Below are 22,937 nucleotides of genomic sequence, written 5' to 3' on the forward strand. Positions count from 1 at the left end.
ATCAGCCCTGATCTACTGTTTGCCCCAGTGCCTGGTACAGAAAGCCAGCTACTGTTTTGAAGGAAAGTAATTTCTGGAAAGAGCAGTAATAACAAAAAAAGAAAGGTACTAATTCCATAATAAAACTGGAAGACTGAAAAGTAAAGTAGTAGCAAATTAATCATAATTGATTTACTTTCCACGTAAAAGTGGATCAGTTCTGACTCTGCAGTCAGCCTAATATCCAACACAGTGCAGTAACTTACAACAACTTATCTTCTAATAGTGAAATAAGTTCATATCATCACTTACCTTGTTAAACTGGAGAAAATAGTAAGGATCATCTTCTATTATGAGGAAATCATATTTTCTTGCAAGCTAAAAAAGGTTGAGGTAATTGTTTATTTCTTAAAGTCATCTATTTCTTAAAAGTTATCTAAAATTAAATTCACTTGGAATTGTAATTTTTTGTACGCATTCAAAAAACTACTGTGTGTCTATTGTCTTAGACAATGAGGATAAAAAGATGAACAAGGCATTAAAGGCTCTTATTCTCATGGAAGTTAGATTCCAGGGGAAAATACAGCATATACAAAGCCTGTGGATCATGAGCAGAATAAACATTAGATGACTGGTTTTATTTACTTTCTTTTTTTGAGAGAGTCTCGCTCCGTCGCCCAGGCTGGAGTGCAGTGGCGCGATCTTGGCTCACTGCAACCTCTGCCTCCTGGGCTCAAGTGATTCTCCTGCCTCAGCCTCCCAAGTAGCTGGGATTACAGGCATGCACCACCACACCCAGCTAATTTTTATATTTTTTGCTAGAGATGGGGTTTCACCATGTTGGTCAGGCTAGTCTCGAACTCCTGACCTCAAATGATCCACCTGCTTCAGCCTCCCAAAGTGCTGGGATGACAGGAGTGAGCCACTGTGCCCAGCTAGATGGGTGGCTTTAAAGTGCTGGGCAGCGCATTACAACAGGTGAGGGAAGAGAGTGACAGGGTAGCTATTTCAGGTTCAATCACTGAGAAGCCCTTCCGGACCAGGTAACATCAGAGCTTAAAATGACAGGAAGGAGTCAGCTGTGCAAATATCAGAAGAAGAAGAATCTAGACTAAGGGATGAATGAGGGCAAAGGCGGCAGGATACGCAAAATGCTTGACATGTTTAAGGGCTAAAAAGGGCAGTGCGGCTGCCCCAAGTGCAGCAAGAAGAATGATAAGAGAGAAGGCTTGAGAATAGACTGACCATGTTACCTAGCTCTGCAGGGCAGATAAAAGAATTTGGGCTTTATTTTAACTGCAAGGAGAAACCACTGGAGCCTGGAGCCCGGCTTTATACTGACATTTCTGCAGGGATGGATGTGGCTGGCTGCTGTGTGAAGAGTGTGACTGGTTAAGAGCACAGGGTGAAATACAGCTGGTGCAGTGAAGGCACTGGAGGAGTCCAGTGAGGGCAGGCAGGGGCTCAGAAGATGGGGACAGTGATGACAACAGAGAAAAATGGAGGGACTTGGATAAGCTCAGTGGTACAGTCCACAGGAGGAACTAGATGTGGGGAATGTGGGGCAAAGGAGGGAAAGACAGGAATAAAGGGTAACCATTCATAGTTGCACTCTTTATGGAGATGGAGAATGTGAGAGGCTGGAGATCAGAGGTTTGGGGTAGGGCAGTGGAAAATCAGGAGTTCTACTTTGGGCATGTTAAGTGTGAAACGATTATTAGATATCTCTGTGGAGATATCAGTAGAAAGTTGGATACAGAAGCCTGGGGCTCAGGGAAGAGGTAGGGGCCAGGCAATGTGGCAGTCATTGTGTATGTAATGGAATAGACAGACACAAAACTGGACAAGGCTGCCTGGGGGGTATGTAAACAAAGAAGAGAACGCAGGACAGAGCCCGGGAAGTACAAACAGAAGAACATGACGGTGTATGTGGTGTGTGTACATATATACGTGTGTGTATATATATGTGTATATATACGTGTGTATATATGTGTATGTATATGTGTGTGTATATATGTGTAAATATATGTGTGTATGTATATATGTGTATATAGGTATACTTACATGTATTATATACATGTATTAGGTGTATATATGTGTGTGTGTGTATATATATTTAGAGTTGGAGTCTTGCTATGTTGTCCCGGTTGGTCTCAAACTCCTGGGCTGAAGCGATCCTCCCACCTCAGCCTTCCAAAGTGCTGGGATTGTGTAAGTCACTGCACCCAACCTGAGACAATATTTTGTACCTAAATTTTCTTTTTCTTTTTTTTTTTGAGATGGAGTCTCGCTGTGTCACCCAGGCTGGAGTGCAGTGGCACGATCTCAGCCCACTGCAAGCTCCACCTTCCGGGTTCATGCCATTCTCCTGCCTCAGCCTCCCAAGTAGCTGGGACCACAGGTGCCTATCACCACGCTGGGCTAATTTTTTGTATTTTTAGTAGAGATGGGGTTTCACTGTGTTAGCCAGTATGGTCTCCATCTCCTGACCTTGTGATCCACCCGCCTTGGCCTCCCAAAGTGCTGGGATTACAGGCATGAGCCACTGCGCCCGGCCTGAACCTAAAATTTTCTAAGTAAAAGGAACTGGCTGTAATCTTTCCTATGATTCCACTGGATGTGACTAAATTCTATAGAGTTTAAAAAGGGTTTGGTATTTATTTTAAAAAGCTATTTGTAGTAAAAGGTTGGGGGCACAGTCAGGTACATAAAAGAGACTTTCTAAAAGGCAAAATTTCTCTTATTTTTCAAAGATTTCTGTGGAGCTTAACATATGTTTGATACTTAAAAAAATGTTTATAGTGAAAAGCTAGGCATCATTGGTATCTCAGAGAGATTTCATAAAAGGGGAGCATGCCTCTTATTTTTAAAGAATTCTTGGTAACCTAAGATGACAAGGAGTAGGAAGCAGAACAGGCAAGTTAACAACACAGAAAAAACGGATATCAAACTTGGGGTAAAATATTAAATAATCTCATAAAATTTAACATCAGGCCAAGGATGCTATTTCTTTTGTATTAAAACATCAATTATGGAGAAAGAAAAATCTCATAACTAAGGAAAGATGCAGAAATTTATTGTGTCTAAATTTATTAGGACCCTGAGCATATATGATTTCCTTTTATTAAAAATTATATTCCTTGAAAGCAAAAGGCTAATGAGAAAGGGAGCTTGCATAGTGCTCTTCTAAAAAGTCACAAAGAAACAGGAACATAACTGCTTTAACCCATTCTACAGTACCTCATAGATTTCCTTTTTGCGTTCACTTGTTAATGAGTTTCCAGTAGGGTTGTTGCCACTTGGAACAGTATAAAGAAATTTGGGGGTGTTTTTCTGGGGATTCTTTGAATCTTCTGGTTTCCATCTGGAAAGTATGTCTCTTAGGGAATCTGGAACAATCCCATGTTCATCACTGGCAACATTAATAATGTTGCAGCCCAGTGGGTGCAGCTGTTGAGCACAAAAGAAAGCCTGAGTCAGTCGTGATTACAAAATGTAAGTGCTATTTTTTTTTTCCTTCTAACCAAGAACTTGCTCATTCATACCCTTAAAAATATATAAACCTGCACGCAGCTCTGAGCTCCTGAGGGTTGAGGTTATACACTTTTTTTTTTTTTTTTTTTTTCTGAGATGGAGTCTTGCTCTATCACCCAGGCTAGAATGCAATGGTGAGATCTTGGCTCACTGCAACCCCCGACTCCCTGGTTCAAGAGACTCTCCTGCTTCAGCCTCCTGAGTAGCTGGGACTACAGGTGCATGCCACCAAACCCAGGTAACTTTTTGTATTTTTAGTAAAGTCGGAGTTTCACCATGTTAGTCAGGGTGGTCTGGATCTCCTGAACTTGTGATCCACCCTCCTTGGCCTCCCAAAGTTCTGGGATTACAGGTGGTGGTGGGACAATGAATGGGATGAGCAGATCACCAAGCAGTACAGTAGAATTTCCATATTTTACCAATTGCTAAGGCTGTACTGGCATTGCTTATAGACTTAGCTTTATACAAATTTGTGGAATCTCATTCATGGTTGAGCATTAAAATAAAAAAAAGGAACTTAAGAAATAATAATTGAATGAGGTTCTAAAAAAATTGCAAATGAAAAGCAAATACTCTTTTAGCAGTCAAATGTAGAATTATGCATAAAAAAGAACAATTCAGATCCTCCTTATGACAAATTTAAAAGGCCTTAATCTTATAAAGCACATCTACCATGAATAAAGCAAATCAACACTGCGCCATACAATAAACGCATACTGCTTATTAGCATATTTCCTCAAAGCTTGGCATACAGCTTCTGTTTTTCTGTTTGGGTATGTGAAAACATTTGTGTGTGTGTATATGCACGCTTTGTATGTAGACACCGGTTTTACATTCACAGGCATTATGTAATCTTAAATCTTAGGAGTTTAGGAAAGTAAATTATGAGTATCCAATCATTAAGAAAAAGTAATTATTTTATTTTAGTTTTTTTATTGTGGTAAAATTGTTGCCATTTTAAGCCTTTTTTTTTTTTTTTTTTTTTTTTAAAGCGACAAATTTTTTTTTAAGCGACAAAGTCTCACTTTGTTGCCCGGGCTGAAGTGCAGTGGTGCAATTATGGCTCCCTGTAACACCATGCTCCTAGGCTCAAGTGATCCTTCCACCTCTGCCTTCTGCCTGGCTAATTAAACAAACAAAAAAACTTTGTAGACACGTGCTTTGCTATGTTGCCCAGTATGGTCTCGAACTCCTGACCTCAAGTAATCCTTCAGCCTCGGTTTCCCAAAGTGCTGGGATTACAGGCGTGAGCCACCTCGTCTAGTTCATTTTAACTATTTTTAGGAGTACAATTCAGTGGCATTAATTACATTCACAATGTGTGCATCTATCACCTCTGTCTATTTCCAAAACTTTTTCCTCACCCCAAATAGAGACTCTGTACCTATTAATCAATAACTCTCCATTCTCTACTCTTCCCAGCCACTGGTAACCACCCATCTACTTTCTATCTCTATTAATTTGTCTATTCTAGATGTTTCATATAATTGGAATAATACAATATTTGTCCTTTTGTGTCTGGCTTCTTAAAGTTAAAACACTTTCAGGGTTCATCCATATTGTAATATGTAACAGATCTGTGTTCCTTCTTATGGCTGAATAATACTCCATTGTATGTATATAACACATTTTATTTATCCATTCATCTACTGATGGACACTTGAGTTGCTTCTACCTTTTGGCTATTGTAAATAATATTGCAATGAACATTTGTATACAAGTATCTGTTTGAGTCCCAGTTTTCAATTCTTTCTGGGTATATACCCAGGAGTGGAATTGTGGGTCACACGGTAATTCTATTTTAATTTTCTGAGGAACTGACAAACTTTCCCATGGTGGCCATACCATTTTACATTTCCACCAGCAATGAATGAACCCAGTGTCTTCACATATTCACTATTTCTTTTTTAAATAATAGCCATCCTGGTATGTGTGAGGTAGTATCTCACAGTACTTTTGATTTGCATTTGTCTACTTAAAAATTTTTTTTCCCCAAGCCTGAGTCTTGCCAAATAATCAGACTGCAGGTACAGCTGTCACACATTGTAGAGTACTAACCACTACACGATCAAGGAACTTGCAGCTTTCATATGTTGATTTATGTTGCTTTGCATTTCTCTAATCACTAATGATGCTGAGCATCTTTTTATGTGCTTATTGGTCTTTTGCACATGTTCTTCAGACTAATGTCTCTTTAAGTCTTTTGTCCATTTTTAAATTGGGTTGTTTATCTTTCTATTGTTGAGTTCTAGGAGTTCTTTATATGTTCTGGATATTAAAGCTTTATCAGATATATTATTATAAATATTTTCTCCCATTGTATAGACTCTTTTTTCACTTTTTTCATAATGTCCTTTGATACACAACCACGTTTAAATCTTCAAGTCCAATTTATCTATTTTTGTGGTTGTTGTTGTTCATATTTTTCATCATATCTAAAAAATCCACCAAATCTAAGGTCATAAAAATGTGCCCTTATGTTTTCTCCTAAGTGTTTGTAGCTTTAGCGCTTATATTTATGTCTTTGATCCATTTTGAGTTAAATTTTCATATGGTGTGAGGTAAGGGTCCAAGTTCTTTCATATGCATGTGGAAATCCAGTTGTCCCAGCACCACAGTTGAAGAGACTACCCTTTCCCCCACTGAATGATCTTGGTACCCTTACTGAAATCAACTGGATTTGTGGGTTTATTTCTGGACGCTCAGTTCTATTCTATTGGTCTATATGATTGTCTTTATGCCAGTACCACATTGTTTGATTACTGTAGCTTTGCAGTTTTGAAATTGGGAAGTGAGGGTCTTCCAAATTTGTTCTTTTTCAAGATTATTTTGGCTATTTAGGTCCTTTAAACTCACATCAATTTAAGGATTGGCTTTTCTATTTCTGCAAAAAAGGCTGTTGGCATATCGATAGGGATTGTATTGAATCTGTAAATTGCTTAGGGTAGTATTAATATCTTAACAATAGTAAGTCTTACATTCTACGAACAGTGGAAGTCTTTCCATTTATTTGAGTTTTGCTTAATTTCTTTCAGCAAAATTTTTCAGTTTTTAATGTACAAGTCTTCCACCTCCTTTGTTAGATTTATTCCTAGGTATTTTATTCTTTTGGATGCTATTACAAATGGAATTGTTTTATATATTGCTTTATATGTTGATTTTCATAAAAATAATATAAAATTTTTTAAAAATAAGAGAATCCATGAAGTTGGAATCAACAGAGCATAAAGGTCATCTCATTCAATTCCCCTACTCTAAGCTAGAATTACGTTTGCTGTATTTGTGTTAGGTGGCAGTCAAAAGTAACTGAGCACCTACAGTGATAGGCAATGTTGTAACCTCTTATGAAGTCCGGCAAGGCCAACGGTTAGCAAGTTCTTATATAGAGCTGAAATTATTTCCCTGTGGTTCCAGTTCTATCAACCTAAGGTCATGTACAAATAAATCTAATTCTTTTGTTACATGACTAACTTCTATGTATTTGAGGACAGTTTTCATGCCTCTCTTGAGTCTTTTCTTTCTGGGGAAAATAGCTCCAGTTCCTACAACATTCATCATATGGTATGGTTTCCAATTCCCTATTTACTCTGACTATCTTTCTCTGAATATGCTCCAGTTGTGGACATTTCTTTCTTAAAGTAGACTGCCCCAAACAAACCTAATTCTCAGCAATGTGCTCTGACCAGTGCAGAGCACAGTCAGATCATCAGCTTCCTCATTCTGTATATCACAGTTCCACGGGTCTAACTTTGGAGTGGAAAGTCCTAATTATACCATATTAGTATACTAAACTGACATATAATATGGTTGTACTTATGCATATGGTAATAAGATAGTAATAAAAAATAAATTTTTGTAATTTAAGTTACATTTAAAGTGAAATATTAAGAGAACTGGACATGATTTTATATAACCTAATTTTAATGCCTATACACTTGGATTTTTAAAAAGAAATGTATAAAGAAGAGGGTACATTTAACATATTTTGTGTATATCATTTATCATCCTGCTTATGGATAAAAGATGCTACTTCATTTTTCTGTGTATAGATTATTGTAAAGTTAATAAGATATTAACTTTATTATAATAAACTTATAAAACTTTTATTATAAGTTTTCTTCTTATTTACTACAACAGAGTTGCCTTTTGTAAAAATGTATACTCACACTTTGAAGAGTTCCTGAATAAGCAGGTTCATCTAGGAGGACATTATCTCCAGGGTTAATGATCATTTCAAACACCTAACAAAAGAAGCATAGGTTCACTTGTTAGTCAGCATAGGTTAGTACTGTTTCCATGCTCAGAAGCCCATTTTTTAGTTTGAGCTCACATGATTCTAGAGTAAGAATTAGCAAATTGTTTATAAAGCGCCAAACAGTAAACATTTTGTGGATCATCGTATTTCTGTTGCAACTATTCTGCCTCTATAGTGAAAAAGCAGCCATAGACAATATATAAATGCATGGGTATGACTGCGTTCCAATAAAACTTTATTTATAAAATTTGATGAAGGCCTGGATTTGGCTCTCAAACCATAGTTTGCCAACTCCTGTTCCAGAGTAAGGTGAACAGAGGTTTGGCTCCTAACATTCATTTATTCCTTTCATTGCTTCTTTGAAAATCTATTAAAGGTTTACTATAAGCCAGGCCTGTGTAAAGTGTCAGAGACAAAATAGCGAGCAAAATGACATGGTTCTTACTCTCATGGAGCTACTGATCCACTGGGAAAGCTAGACACCAGTTAAATAACTACCCAATAAATGTGCAATTAAAAACAGTGGTAAGTGATATTATGTACAGATGCACAATGACATAAGAGCTCATTGTAGGAAGACCTAGGCATTGAGGGAACTCAGGGAAGGCATCCTGGAAGAAATGATGAGTTGGTGTAGGGGGTGACAATAGTTACATTTGAAAAGCCAAAATAATTATGTGTCTTGAGGCAGAAGGTAGAGAAAAGAGTGGTGTGAGATCAGACAGAAGTGGGCAGAGACCAACCATGTAGGCATTTGAGCCAAGGGAGGGAAGTAAGGATTTTAAGAAGAGAGTGGGGAGGGAGAGTCGCATGATCAGATACTCATCTTGAAAAGATCAATCTGACTGCAGTATGAAAGAACAAAAGAAGGGTGAGAATACATGTGGAAAGTTTGGAAAGTTTTTAGTATTGTTTGGGAAGTTACTGCCACAGTCCTGGAAACAGATAAGGGTCACCTTAAAGTAGAGTGGTGACAGTGGAATTGTAGGGAAGAACTGAGAGGTATTAGGAAATGAAAAGTAATGGAACATGATTATGGACAATAGGGAAATGAGGAAGAGGAGGTGTCAAGAATGATGCCTAGGTATTTGGTTACGGAACTAGATAGATGGTGGGGGTGGTGCTATTCACTGAAATGCAAAACCAAAGAGCCACCCATATCTGAGTGAGAGGATGATTTGTTTTAGTGTGAGATGCCTTTGAAACATCCTGTGATGATGTCAGATGGATAGATGGACAAATGGATTTGGAAGGAGTTTGGAAGTTACTGGCATATGGTTGATCATGTGAATGTAAATGGAGACACCCAGGAAAAGTACATAGACTAAGGAGAGATGTTCAAGGACGGAGCTACAGGGAACTCCAATCAATAATGGCTGGGTAGAGGAGGACACTGCAAGGAAGGCAGGGCAAGTGGGCTGGAGGAGAACCACACAACATGCTACTGAGAGAGCTGGAGGAGGACAGTGTTTCCAAAAGGGCGGGGGAGACTTCCAGTTCCAAAATGGTGGTGTAGAAGCAAGTTGGCTTCATTCCCTCCCACAAAACCACTAACAAATATACAGTGCTAAAATTTTCACCAGAAACAACCCAGAACTCAAATATGAGGATGAGTCAGTTCCTAGGACTATAGAGAAGTGAAAAAACTCTGAGCAGATGGTAAGAAAAACATACTTCTGCATCTATGATACTCCTCCTCCCAATTCTGCCTGGCACCAAGCACATGGAAAATCTCCCCCTAACTCACGGCTTCTACACTAGAAAAAGTGAGATTGAGGTGGCCAAGAGTTTCCCCACCATCTTTGGTTCCCTGGCAGGAGTCCTGTCCTTGCCTTAACCCTTGGGAAGCATCATGATTGACTGGAGGAAAAAACATCCCTGAGGAAAGGCATAGACAAAATGGGGAGGCAGGACTACCATCCCAAGCCCTGGAAACTCTGCACTGTAACTCAGCAAAAAGGGCATGCCAAATCAGAGTGATTGTTCAGCAGCACCACACTGCAGGAGGAATGCTCCAGAGGTTCCTGGGTATAATTATTTTGCTAGCCATCTCATGCCAATGGAATAAATCCTTTGGGACCTCCCTGATTTGGGACAGGCTATTCTCGAATTATTTACTAAACCTGGGCTTAAGGTGCTACCTATGAAGATGCCAACAAGGAAGCAGTGACCCAGCAATAGAGATTTACTAAGCAAATATATCCAATAAAAAGCAAAGCAAGCCAGACAAAACAAACAAAAAACTAGAATAAATAACTAATCCTTCAATGCAAAAAACAGATGTATACCTACAAGAAACAATAGCAAACAGGAAACCATGACCTCCCCAACATGACAGAGCAACAATCCAGTGACTGATCCTAACAAGACGGCAATTTGTAAGATCTTTGACCAAAAATTCAAAATAGCAGTTTTAAGAAAACTCAGGGCTGGGCGCGGTGGCTCACACCTGTAATCCCAGCACTTTGGGAGGCCGAGGCGGGTGGATCACGAGATCAAGAGATCAAGACCATCCTGGCTAACACGGTGAAACCCCGTCTCTACTAAAAATACAAAAAACTAGCTGGGCGAGGTGGCGGGCGCCTGTAGTCCCAGCTACTCGGGAGGCTGAGGCAGGAGAATGGCGTGAACCTGGCAGGCGGCACTTGCAGTGAGCCGAGATCCTGCCACTGCACTCCAGCCTGGGCGACAGAGCGAGACTCTGTCTCAAAAAAAAAAAAAAAAAAAAAAAAAGAAAAGAAAACTCAGTGATCTTCAAGATAACTCAGAACAGCAATTCAGAAATTTATCAGAGACATTTAACAAAGAGATTGAAATAATAAAAATAAAACGCCCCAGAAATTTTGGAACTGAGAAATACTGAACTCAGAATTGTTGAACTGAGGAACTCATTAGAGGCTCTCAAAATTAAAACGGACCCAGCAGAAGGAAGAATCAGTAAGCTTGAAGGTTGGCTATGTGAAAATACAGTCGGGGAAAAAAGAAAAAAGAACAAAGAATGCCTACAAAATATAGAAAATTACCCTAAAAGACTAAATCTAAGAATCATTGGTCTGCAAGAGGAAGGTGAGCAAAAGCAAGGCGTATAAAGCTTATTTAGAGAAATAATAACAGAAAAAGTTTCTAAAACTTGAGACAGATAAATATCCAGGCCACAAAAGAAGGTCTGAGAACATCAAACAGATTCAATCCAAATAAAACTACCTCAAAGCACATAAGAAACTCTCAAAGGCTAAGGACAAACAGAAGATATGAAAAGCAACAAGACAAAAGAAGAAAATATATACATGAACTCTGATTTGTCTCGCAATAGATGTCTCAATGGAAACCGTACAGGCCAGGAAGAAGAGATATGGCATTTTCAAAGTGCCCAAAGAAAAAAGCAGCTGTCTAAGAATATTGTTTTCTTTTTTAATGGATTGAGATGGGGCCTCGCTATGTTAACCAGGCTGGTCTCGAACTCCTGGCCTCAAGCAATTTTCCCATCTCAGCCTCCCAAAGTACTGGGATTACAGGCATGAGCTACCATTCCCGGCCCATCCAAGAATATTGTACACTTGATCTTAGCCAGAAGGCTGAGAAGCGATCATCCAAGAATACTGTATCCAGCAAAATTATTCTTCAAATATGATGGAGAGATAAAGTCTTTCTCAGACAAACTAAAGCTGAGAGAATTTACCACCACCAGATCGTATGAAAAATGCTAAAGGGAATTCTTCAACCTGAAATAAAAAAGTACTAATGTGCAAAAGAAAACTTTTCAAGGTAAAAATCCCACTGGTAAAATTAAGTACGTGGACAAACCCAGAATACTCTATGATTGTAATTATGGTGTGTGATCCACTCATAATTCTCATATGAAGCCCAAACGACAAATCGATAAAAAACATTAATAGCTACAGCAACCTGTTAAGATAGGTAATATGTAAATTGAGGTATCTCAAAGCCAAAATGTGGGGGGAATGGAGTTAAAGAATAGAGGATTTTTTTGTGTGTGTTTTTTGCATTTGTTTGCTTCTCCAACATAAGATAAGTTGATCCAAGATAAGTTGTTACCTCTTTAAAATAACTTTTTATATCAATAAGTTTTTTTTTTTTTCTGTAAGCCTCATGGTAACCACAGTACAAAAACTTATAATTGATTCACTAAAAATAAAGAGCAACAAATTACATAATAGTACCAGAGAAAATCACTTAACCACAAAGGAAGACAGTAAGAAAGGAAGAAAAGAAGAGAGGAGTCTCAAAACAACCAGAACACAAGCAACAAAATGCCAGTAGTAAGTCCTAACGTATCAATAATAACACTGAATGTAAGTGGTCTCCATTATCCAATTAAAAGGCATAGAGTGGCTGAGTGGATAAAGAAACAAGACCCAATCATATGCAGCCTACAAGAAACCTACTTCACCTACAAAGACACACAGTCTGAAAGTGAGGAGATAGAAAAACATATTCCGTGGAATTGGAAACCTAAAAAGAGTAGGTGTAGCTACACTTACATAAAATAGACTGCAAATCTAAGATTGTAAAAAGAAACAAAGAAGGTCACTATATAATGATAAAGGGGTCAATTTGGCAAGATAATATAACAATTATAAATATATATGCACCCAACACCATACCTCCCAAGTATACAAAGCAAGTATTAATAAATATAAAGGGAGAGACAGAATGCAATACAATAATAGTAGGAGACTTTAACACTTCACTCTCAGTAATAAACAGATTATCCAGACAGAAAATCAACATAAAGAAACAGTGAGGTAAAACTACACACTAGATCTAATAGACCTAATAGATATTTACAAAAATATTCAACCAACTGCTGCAGCATATACATTCTTTTCATCAGCACAATGAAGAGTCTGCAGAACAGACCATACCTTAGGCTATAAAACAAGTGTGAACAACAACAACAACAAAAATCTTATCAAATATCTTTTCTGACCACAATAATAAAACTAGAAATCAATAACAAGAGGAACTTTAGAAAATATGCAAACACATGAAAATTAAACAACGTGCTCCTGAATGGGTCAATGAAAAATTAAGCAGGAAATTAAAAGTTTTACTAAGAAAAATGAAAATGGAAACGCAATATACTAAAATTTGTGGAATACAGCAAAAGCAGTAGTAAGAAGAAAGTTTATAGCAATAAATGCCTGTATCAAGAAAGTAGAAAGACTTCAAATAACAATCTAATAATGCACTTCAAGGAACTAGAACAACCTACAGGATAGGAGAAAATATTTGCAAACCACCCATCTGACAAGGGATTAACAACTCAATAGCAAAAACCCCAAATAATCCCATTAAAAAACGGGCAAAAGATCTTAACAGACATTTCTAAAAGAAGACATAAAAATGCCCAAAAGGCATTTAAAAAGTGCAGTATTACTAATGCAATCAGAAATGCAAATCAAAACCACAATGAGATATTACCTCACCACAGTCAAAATGGCTAGCTTCAAAAAGACAAGTAATAACAGAGGCTGATGAGGGTAGAGAAAGGGGAACCCTTGTACACTTTGATGGGAATGTAAATTGGTACAGCCACTATGAAGAACAGTACAGAGGTTCCTCAAAAAACTGAAAATAGAACTACCATACAATCCTGCAATCCCACTGCTGAGTATATATCCAAAACAAAAATATCAATATATCAAAGCAGTATCTGCACCTCCATGTTTATTATGGCACTTATTCACAATAGCCAAAATATGGAACCAACCTAAGTGTCCATCAGCTGATGAATGGATAAGGAAAATGTGGTATACACACAATGGAATATTATTCAACCATAAAAAAGGAATAAAATCCTGTCATTTGCAGCAACGTGGCTAGAACTGGAGGTCATTTATGTTAAGGGAAATAAGCCAAGTACAGAAACACAGATATTGCATGTTCTCCCTCATCTGTGGGAGCTAAAACAGTGGATCTCATAAGGATCTCATAAGGACAGAAACACAAATATTGCATGTTCTCCCTCATCTGTGGGAGCTAAAACAGTGGATCTCGTAAGGATAGAGAGTAGATTGGTGGTTACCAGAAGATGGAAAGGACATGGGAGAGATAGGGTGAAAGAAAAAATAAAGAATATAAATGTACTTATTACCACTGAACTGTATACTTAAAAATGGCAAGGATAGCAAATTTTATGTACATATTTTATGGCAACAGAAAAAATTAAAAATTAATTTTAAAAAATAAAATGGATGGGGAGATCAACAGTATTAAAGGATATGTCTAGGTCAAGTAATAGAAAGTTTGACAAATCTTTGGAAATTATGTGGATAATATGATTTCTACTACAATCACTAGAGCCAGGCAATAGATTTTTCCAGCCTAAATCAAAGGGGTCTATTATCACTAAATCATACATAAGTCACAGAATAATTGCTTCTTAACATGTGATGTTTCACAATCCCCAGTTTGAGTCCTTTTTCCTACCATTTTATCAACCCACATCTCACCACAAACAGTATGGCCATTATCAACTGAGATAGAAGACTTGACTTTTGTTTCCCAATTGGCCTGTGATGTTCAGTTTATCTTTTCCTTATGAGCTTTTGGCATCTTATGACAAACAGTATTCTCCTCTGAAAAGTTTCTAATTGACTTAAGCTTTACAAGACATCCTAGGACCAAAGGAATCACTTGGGTGGCATGCACATATTAACAGATCAAAGGAAAACCTAATTAGCATTGGTCCTTGAACAACATGGATTTGAACTGCACAGGTTCACTTATACGCACAGTTTCTTCTGCCTCTGCCTCCCCTGAGACAGCAAGACCAACCCCTCCTCTTCCTCCTTCTCCTCAGCCTAATCAACATGAAGATGACGATGAAGACCTATATGATGATCCACTTCCACTTAATGGTAAATATATTTTCTCTTGCTCATGACTATCTTAATACCATTTTATTTTCTCTAGTTTACTTTATTGTAAAAATATAGTGTATAGTACATATAAAATACAAAATATGTGTTAACTGACTATATTATCAGTAAGGCTTCTGGTCAAGAGTAGGCTATTAGTAGTTATGTTTTAGAGGAGTCAAAAGTTATATGCAGATTTTCAACTGCATGGAGTCATTGCCCTTAAATCCCTGTGTTGTTTAAGGGTCAACTGTAAATATATTTTCCACATCAGTTAGGGGACATACAAATTTCAAATATATTAAATTAGAAGGGAAGGCTGTTATCATCTGGGAGCATTGTTTAAAAGATGAGAGAGAAACACAGGAGCCTAAAATAACATGAATCCTGGAGAACAACGTGGAGGAAATATTAAACCAGATACATATTAGTGCCCCTGTAATAAGCATGTCTGTAAGTAGTAAGTTACTGACGTATTTAGCCATCTATGCTGTCTTCTTTGTATAACTGGTGCTGTAATGGATAAAGAAGAAACTGTCTTGAGCAACTTTCTGGAAGAAAAAGTCCATAGCACCCTTTCTTGAGGAAAGAATTTCATTGAAAAATAGTCTTATATCATTCTATACAATCACAAATGTTTCTCTTCAAGCAAAGACTCAAACACTAGCTAATTCTTTTACTTTTCCTAATTATATACAAAAAGGGTAAGATTTTTTTTAATTTTTAAAAACTTTAAAAAATGTTTTTACTACTATAACTCATTATTTCATAACAATAATTTAATTAAAATTCATTAAAGCAAACAAGATTACAGTTTTCATATTTCCATGAAAAAGAAAATACTCTGGTTTCAGATAAAGATAAATGGGAGTCAGAGATTAATCTAGATCTGAGAATGAATATAGAGAATCTTATTATTCATGGAAAACAAAGGAGAAAATATACCAGCACTTTGGGAGGCCAAGGTGAGCAGATTGCTTGAGCCCACAAGATCAAGACCAGCCTGTCCAACATGGCAAAATAATATAAAAATTAGCTAGGCATATTGGTGTACACCTGCAGTCCTAGCTACTTGGGAGGCTAAGGTGAAAGAATTGTTGGAGCCCAGGGATGTCGAGACTATAGTGAGCTGTGATTGCGCCACCGCACTCCAGTCTGCATGACAGGGTGAGACCCTGTCTCAAAACAAAAAACAAAAAACAAAAAACAAAAACAGAAAAAAGAAAAGAAAAGAACAGATTAAACTGAGGACCACAGATGTGGTCTCTTTATTGTGGCAACTAACCAGTGGTGTTTACATCTGTGGAGTTCCTGGAACCCATAAGGGAAGAAGATGGAATAACTAATGCCACGAGGAGAGGGAGAGAGAGAACCAATCCATGTAAGAAGTCAGAGATACAGACATATAAATAGATCTAGAGAAATGCACCCAAGAGGGGGACAAGATACAAGCAGTGGCAAGCACAGAGATTCCATAGACAGATATGAAAAGGAATATAAATTTTTTTTTCTCAGGAATATGAAGGTATGCCCTCTAAAAAGTTTAAAAATCATATTGAAATTTCCTAACTATAGGCAGAAATCAAATGTAACTTGAATTTTTGAGCCAGATGAAATTAAGCAGTGTTCACTAAGCTGTTGGTAGGAATTGAGTACTCCCTTAGTGGGAATCCTGCTTTAATGGTTAATAGGTCTGCATAATTGACCACATGCTCTGTATTTAATATTTAACAGATTAGGCTAGCGAATGATGTTAAGAACAGATAATTTTTGAAAGTCCTTGTGTTCACAATGAGGAAAACTAAGGGGAAATATTGATAGATCAACCTACAATATTTCTGCCTGGCTTTTGCTTACAGTCAACATCCCCTACCCACCCTTGCCCATCCCCGGCCACAACTGCTCCCACCCGCATCCTATGACTTGTCCTTTAGTTCCCTGTTTATAATTCTAGGTGAAGACAAGGAAGACTACCAGTAATCCATAAAATATGATTCTCTGTGATTAAGTGAGAGAGGACTATAGAAATAAATGCTTCCAATTCTCCATTTTGGCTGAGTTTTCCTTTCAGTCTTACCTTACAAAGACCTTGTTGGCTGCCAGATGTGACACATAGGTCCATTTGTCCTTGACTGGGTGGGTAATGGACAGTAGGAGGATTATGCAATTTTATTTGTAACTGTTTAAGCCAGGACAAAAGCTCTGGAATTCTAAAGCATAAAATGTATTTTTAAATTCATAGTAGTAAAAATCATAGTAATAGTAGTAGACAGGAAATAATAAATGACAGCTTTATCAAGCACTTTGTACACTCAATTAAAAAAACCCTCAAATGCTTTTTTCCAGTATTAATATTCCTATTTAAAAGATAGGCAGTAGACTTAGAGATTAGGAAATTCCCATAAGTCAATCAGCCAGAAATTCTCATAAAGTCAATTATGTAATCAATGAGCTGAGATTTGAATCTATATCTTTCTTATTCCAAACCTGAAGTCTTTAGAGTAATCATTGCATAATCGATTCTTTGTTCTCTCTAGGAAGAGTTCTATGGCTATCTAGAAGTTCAGGCTCAATAAGTTGTTTCTATTACGGAACGTTCGAATAAGACTATGTATATTTAACATATTATGTAACTAATGCATGTATACATGAATAACATATTTCAATATACTTTTCAATCACAGAAAAAACAAGGTTTTAATAAAGTATAATTTATAGGTTCTTCATAAATTATCCTTTGTCACTGGAAGAAGACCAGCTAAAGAAAGTCGTCAGATATGTTTCAGCTTGCGTTTAAGAAATTAAAGACATTTGAACCCATGAGGGCAATGTATTTGCATGGCTGCTTGTTTAGAAAGGGAATATAATTATTAAAAAATTGCCTGGGGACTTAAAGTTGCTGCCTCCTAGACCTTCCATTTCTTCATTTCTCCTGATATGTTTTTTTCACCTGGATATCTTCTCATTTTTTTGGACTCAGCTCTAATGGTATTTCCTTCTAGAAGTCTTCTTGGTCATTTGCAATTGAGAAGCAATCACTGAGGAGTGTTAAGCATTCAATATCCTTTCTGCTCTTAATTATCCTTTGAAAACCTTTCCCCAGACCTTCCTAACTATTGAATACTCATTTGGTTATTATTCAATGATCAAGTGAGTATTTGGTCACTGAATGACCAAATGAGTCAATGGCCTTAGAATGTTTATTAATGGGCCTTAGAATATTTCTTTAATATTCTTTATCAATGGGCCTTAGAATATTTCTCATGAAAATGAGCCAATAAAACTATGTTAAGTATTGATACTTACCCAGCACTCGGAGAATACTGAAGTGCTCTCTTCATCATCTCTTCTCCAAATTCGATGGTCTTTCCATTTTCTACAGTGATTACAGCAGTCTTAAAAGGAAACATGTTTGGATTTGGTAAGCCACCAGCCAAGGAGATCATCGATTTTGGTCCTCTGCTCGATATTTCAGCTACAATACCCATGGAAGAGAAGAAACAATTTCACTGAAGATTGTTATAAGCAGATAGTTAAGCATGCATTATAATCAATACAACTATAAAGTTTAATAATTTCTAGTGACAGAATGTGCCATGGTCTAAATGTTGGTGTTCCCCCCACATTCATACTTGGAACTTGATACTAATGTGATAGTTTTAAGAGGTGGGGTCTCTAGAGGTGATTAGGTCAGGAGGGATCCACCCTCCCGAATGGGATTGGTGCACTTATAAAAGAAGACTGAGGGAATGCCCTTGGCCCTTCTGCCATGTGAGGACACAGGTTCCCCTTTCTACCACGTGAGGATGCAGCAAGAAGCCTCTGTCTATAAGGAAGGGCTCTCACCAGATACAGAATCTGCTGGCACTTTGATCTTAGACTTCCTAGTCTCCAGAACTGTGAGAAATAATTCTATTGTTTATAAATTACCCAGTTTGTGGTATTTGTTATAGCGGCCTGAATGGACTAAGACAAACGCTAGTCTAAAATAAACATACAGAATAACTTTTTCTGGGCCGCCTCACCTGTGGAGGGACCAAAGAATGAAGGTGACCAAAGAGAAGGCAGAGGGATCAGGAAGACAGCAAAGGGCCACAACAGCAGAAGCCTTCCTCCACTTAGCCCCGACCTGTCTGTGAGCTTCATGGCCCACCCCTACCTCTCCCATTTACCTGGCCCTCTCCACTGCACACCCATCTGCACGCTGTGCCTGCCCCTTCTCAGCTTCCCAGGAAGGGCATTTCTCGATAGCACGCCCCCTCCCTTCCAAGGCCGTGCCCCACAGCAGTCTGCGCCTCTCTCTACAGCTGCTCGGACTCTGCTCCAGCAGAAATACCCGCCTTCCGTTTCAGCCCGAGTTCTTTGAGAACAAAGGCTCTGCCTATTTCATTTCTGCACGCAGAGTCTGGCTCAGCGCGAGAGTGCACAGGGGTACGCATGGATGCAACCAAGCGGTGGCTTGCTAGGGAACCTTCCTTAGAGGCTGTGCGAGGAATGTCCCACCCCAAAGGAGTGATGGTCGCCCCGTTTCTCACTCGCGGTCCGGATGGGAGAAGGGTTTCTGGCTGCGCTCGCGGCGGTGATGAACCGTGCGTAATTCATGTCTCTGACAGCCAAGCATCAAGCTTCCTCTTCAGTGGCTGAGGACTAGAAAAACCAAAGAGCCTCGTCAAGTCCTGCCTGCTAACTTCCTCACTCTGGCAACGCCAACGCGAGCTGTCCCCCCGCTGCGTCTGGCTTCCCGCGCGCAGTGCCCGGAGAACGCCGCCGAAACTCCCCGGCTGGACGCTGCGTTCGGTCTCCCGGTCCTAAACGGGTCTGGGGCTGGTGGCGAGCCTGGCAAAGTCCACGCCGCACGCGCTCCGGCGGCCGCCAGGGCCCACGCCAGTTTTGCCCCGCCGCGGGCCTCGCCGCGCCCCCTCCCGCCCCGCGCCGTGGCCTATGGCCGCCCGCCGCGCGCGCCTCCCCGTCCCGGATCATCGCCCTCAGAGCGCAGGGCGCGCGGGGGAGCCCGGGTGCGAGGCGCTTGCAGCCCCAGGCCAGTGACTCTTGACCTCGCCGCTGGGAGTCACCAGAAGCCGGCGTCCGCGTTGGCCTGCCTAGGTGCCGGCCGGGAGGCCAGCCCAGGGGCTGCCCGAGGGGACCGGAAGTGCCCGTGATCCTAATCCTCGGGAACCATCTGGCGGCCGCTTGGGTCCACTGCAGGGGGCTCCCGAGCTGCGCCCAGCCTGGAGAGGCCACACCTTAGTTCCCGCGCGCTCCGCTGGCCTTCTCTCAGTCACTGGGTCTGTGCATTTTGCCCGTTCAGACCATGGCTATGCTAAATACCCATCTTTCGTTAGTGAAACTCTGGGCACTCTCCTGGGAAGCACCCCGGCGACCCAGACGAATTTCAACATCACTTTCTCGAAGATCTCAGCATTTTGGAGTGACGATGGAGTTCTGACAAAAATTTTTCAAGAATCACTCTAAGAGTCTCTTCAATTTTAGTGTCTACCCTCGCACTGAATTTCTGACCTTTCCTTAAATGAGAATTATCTTGGAAGTGAATATCCGGATCTTTTTGGGTCTAGCACCTTGCCTTTTTTTTCTTACAAAATAATCCTTAGGCCCCACCTCCCTCAACTTTTCTGCAGTTTCTCCTTCCTGAATCACCAAAATGGAATGTACAAGGTTTAACGTGAGCACTTAGTGAGGGAAGGGTTTCAGAAAACCTCTCTTTCACTTTTTAAAAATAATTATTTAATGGTCATTAAAATGAATGAACTGGATTCACTCATTCAGTACACATTTGCTGAGTACTTCCTCGAAGATTATTGGCTCACTGCCAAATGGCTCTCTTTTAATCCTTGTTTAATAGGTTGGTCAAGGAGCCACTGCTTTTATCTAGGTCCTGGCGGCAAAAGGCTGAGATAACCCAGTAAAATCTTTATGCTAGCAGCTAAATAACAAAAAGGGAGTATCATTAGTAAACCTGTTAGAAACCCAAGAGTCAAGATGCTTGTGGATTCAGAGACTTCAAGTAGTTGAAATGCCACTTGATGGCTTAACAGCTGGGTGTCTTTGGACATGTTGTTTAACCTTTCTGTGTATTGGTTTTCTCACAGGCCTGTTGGCAGGAATAAATTAGATAATCTGTATTAAACTAATAAGTGCAGTGGTCTGCACATTGTAAAAACACTCTATGAACATTGGCTGTTTTTATTAGTAACAAATGCTTTTAAGCAAAACTTAAGGACTCAGCCTTCAAATGTTTTTGACTAGAGAAGCTATTTGGCAACTTTTAAGGCATGTTCTCAGTTAATCCATGCACACAGATCCTTATCTGTTTGAGCTTGTCCATTCTAAAAGTAGTTGTCCCTGAATTTTTATAGAAGTTAACTCAGGAAGCACTAAAAACATCTAAATAAGGTGTAGATCAAGGTTATTTATGACTTGTAACTAGATATATTGATGTTCCTGGGGACTTCAGGCTTTTTTTTGATAGGGGGAGGGCTCTAACTGAGCATGGTTTCCTCACATACTTAGAAGAAAATTTAAACTTCGGCCAGGTGCAGTGGCTCACGCCTGTAAACCTAGCACTTTGGGAGGCCAAGGTGGGTGGATCACCTGAGGTCACGAGTTCGAGACCAGCCTGGCAACGTGGCAAAACCCCGTCTTTAGCCGGATATGGTGGCAGGCACCTGTAATCTCAGCCACTCGGGAGGCTGAGGCATGAGAATTGCTCGAACCCAGGAGGCCGAAGTTGCGGTGAGTCGAAGCTGAGATCACGCCACTGCACTCCAGTGGGGGATAAAGCTGGGGGATAGAGCGAGACTCTGTCTCAGTTTAAATGTTTTCCCTCTGGCAGTAGCAACCTGTTTGGTCAAAGGAGTTTGAAGTCCTGGGCCAAAAGACTAAAGGTTTTTGTAAGCACATGGATGCACTGGTCTGTGATTTATAGTATTTATTACTCACAGGCTATTTATTTTATTTTATTTTGAGAGACAGAGTGTCTGGAGTCTCACTTTGTTGTCCAGGCTTGAATGCAGTGGCGCCAACCATAGCTCACTGCAGCCTCGTCCTCCTGGGCTCCAGCGTTTCTCTTACCTCCGCTTCCCGGGTAGCTGGGACTACAGGAGAACACTGCCACAGCAGGGGAAGTGTTTAAAATACCTTATAGAGACAGGGTCTCCCTATGTTGCCCAGGCTAGTCTTCAACTCCTGGCTTCAAGTAGTCCTCCCACTTTGGCCTCCGAAAATGCTGGGATCATAGGCATGAGCCACCGTGCTTGGCCTCACACAGGCATTTTTAAAAATACATAACTAATTGATTTTCCCCCTTTCCAAACAGGGGTGACACAATTTAAGGAACCCAAACTGAAGAGACGTGAGGTCATCAAATCCTAAGGTGCAGGTTTTCAACCCTTAAACAGTTTGCTGAATTTTCTATTTGGCCTGCCCTGGAGTTGTACTACTGAGACGTTGGGGGTGCTGATTGATTACAAGCTGGCTGATGATTCAGGCCAGATGGAGAGGCAGAGAAATGGTCCATCAGGGCGGGCTAATGGAATGCAGGGGCACTGGGGGTCATGATCAGAAAATGCAAGGCAGAATATAGTCACAGTGGTGGGAAAGGGACAAGCAAGGGTTAAGTTGGGAAGAGCTTACCAGACAATAGAAGCTGAAGACTGAAGGTAAATTTGATTGCCAGAGAAACCAGACTTTGGATTTGTCAGGCGACAACAGCAGAAGGCTTCTCCTGAGGGACTAAGATAAATGAGCAAGGTTCATTGCTCAGTGCTGCCTTTTTAGAAGCTTGGCTTAGGACTGCCCGAGGATAGAATTAAAGACGTCAGATTCTTTCTCCAAACAGTTACTGAATTCTTACTCTGTTCTAGGAACTGTAATTGATTTAAAAAGATAACTAAGACAAGTCGCTACTCTTGAAAAGCAACTGTTTGTACATTAAGACGTCAATAATTTCAGATAATACAATGTTTGTGGCAGAGACAGGTGCAAGCTGCTAAGGAAAGCAGAGAGAAGGAAGTCTTTCTTTTCTTCTCCTCTCGTCTCCACTCCCTTCCCTTTCCCTCCCCTCCCCTCCCCACCCCTCTCCTTTTCTTTTCTTAAGTATCCCTTATCTGAAATGCTTGGGAACAGAAGTATTTGGGGGTTTTGGATTTCTTTACATTTTGGAATATTTGCATATACATAATAAGGTATCTTGGGGATGGAACCCAATCCTAAACAAGAAATTCATTTACATTTCATATATGCCTTATGCACGCAGCCTGAAAGTAATT

At 39.7% G+C, this 22,937-nt stretch overlaps 1 protein-coding gene across 3 annotated transcripts in view; it reads right to left on the bottom strand.

The window, feature by feature from the left end:
* The window catches only part of AADAT (aminoadipate aminotransferase), a 30,200-nt gene extending 10,387 nt beyond the window's left edge, over positions 1-19,813 (bottom strand). Inside the window, exons 1-7 of one of the 3 annotated variants that reach the window (XM_008000259.3) lie at positions 19,707-19,807; positions 19,188-19,299; positions 17,959-18,127; positions 16,730-16,862; positions 7,680-7,754; positions 3,220-3,429; positions 292-357 (exon numbers count right to left, since the gene is read on the bottom strand). In XM_008000259.3, coding sequence (XP_007998450.1) covers positions 292-357; positions 3,220-3,429; positions 7,680-7,754; positions 16,730-16,862; positions 17,959-18,127; positions 19,188-19,254 — 720 coding nt within the window. In that variant the 5' untranslated portion in view covers positions 19,255-19,299; positions 19,707-19,807. Of the gene's footprint in view, positions 1-291; positions 358-3,219; positions 3,430-7,679; positions 7,755-16,729; positions 16,863-17,958; positions 18,128-19,187; positions 19,534-19,706 lie in introns of those variants that run through there. The other 2 variants (XM_008000258.3, XM_073017720.1) reach the window with 2 other exon arrangements.
* Positions 19,814-22,937: the final 3,124 nt, after the last annotated feature.

The sequence above is a fragment of the Chlorocebus sabaeus genome, chromosome 7 (genome assembly GCF_047675955.1).
Source record: "Chlorocebus sabaeus isolate Y175 chromosome 7, mChlSab1.0.hap1, whole genome shotgun sequence".
In the NCBI taxonomy this organism is placed as follows: domain Eukaryota; kingdom Metazoa; phylum Chordata; class Mammalia; order Primates; family Cercopithecidae; genus Chlorocebus; species Chlorocebus sabaeus.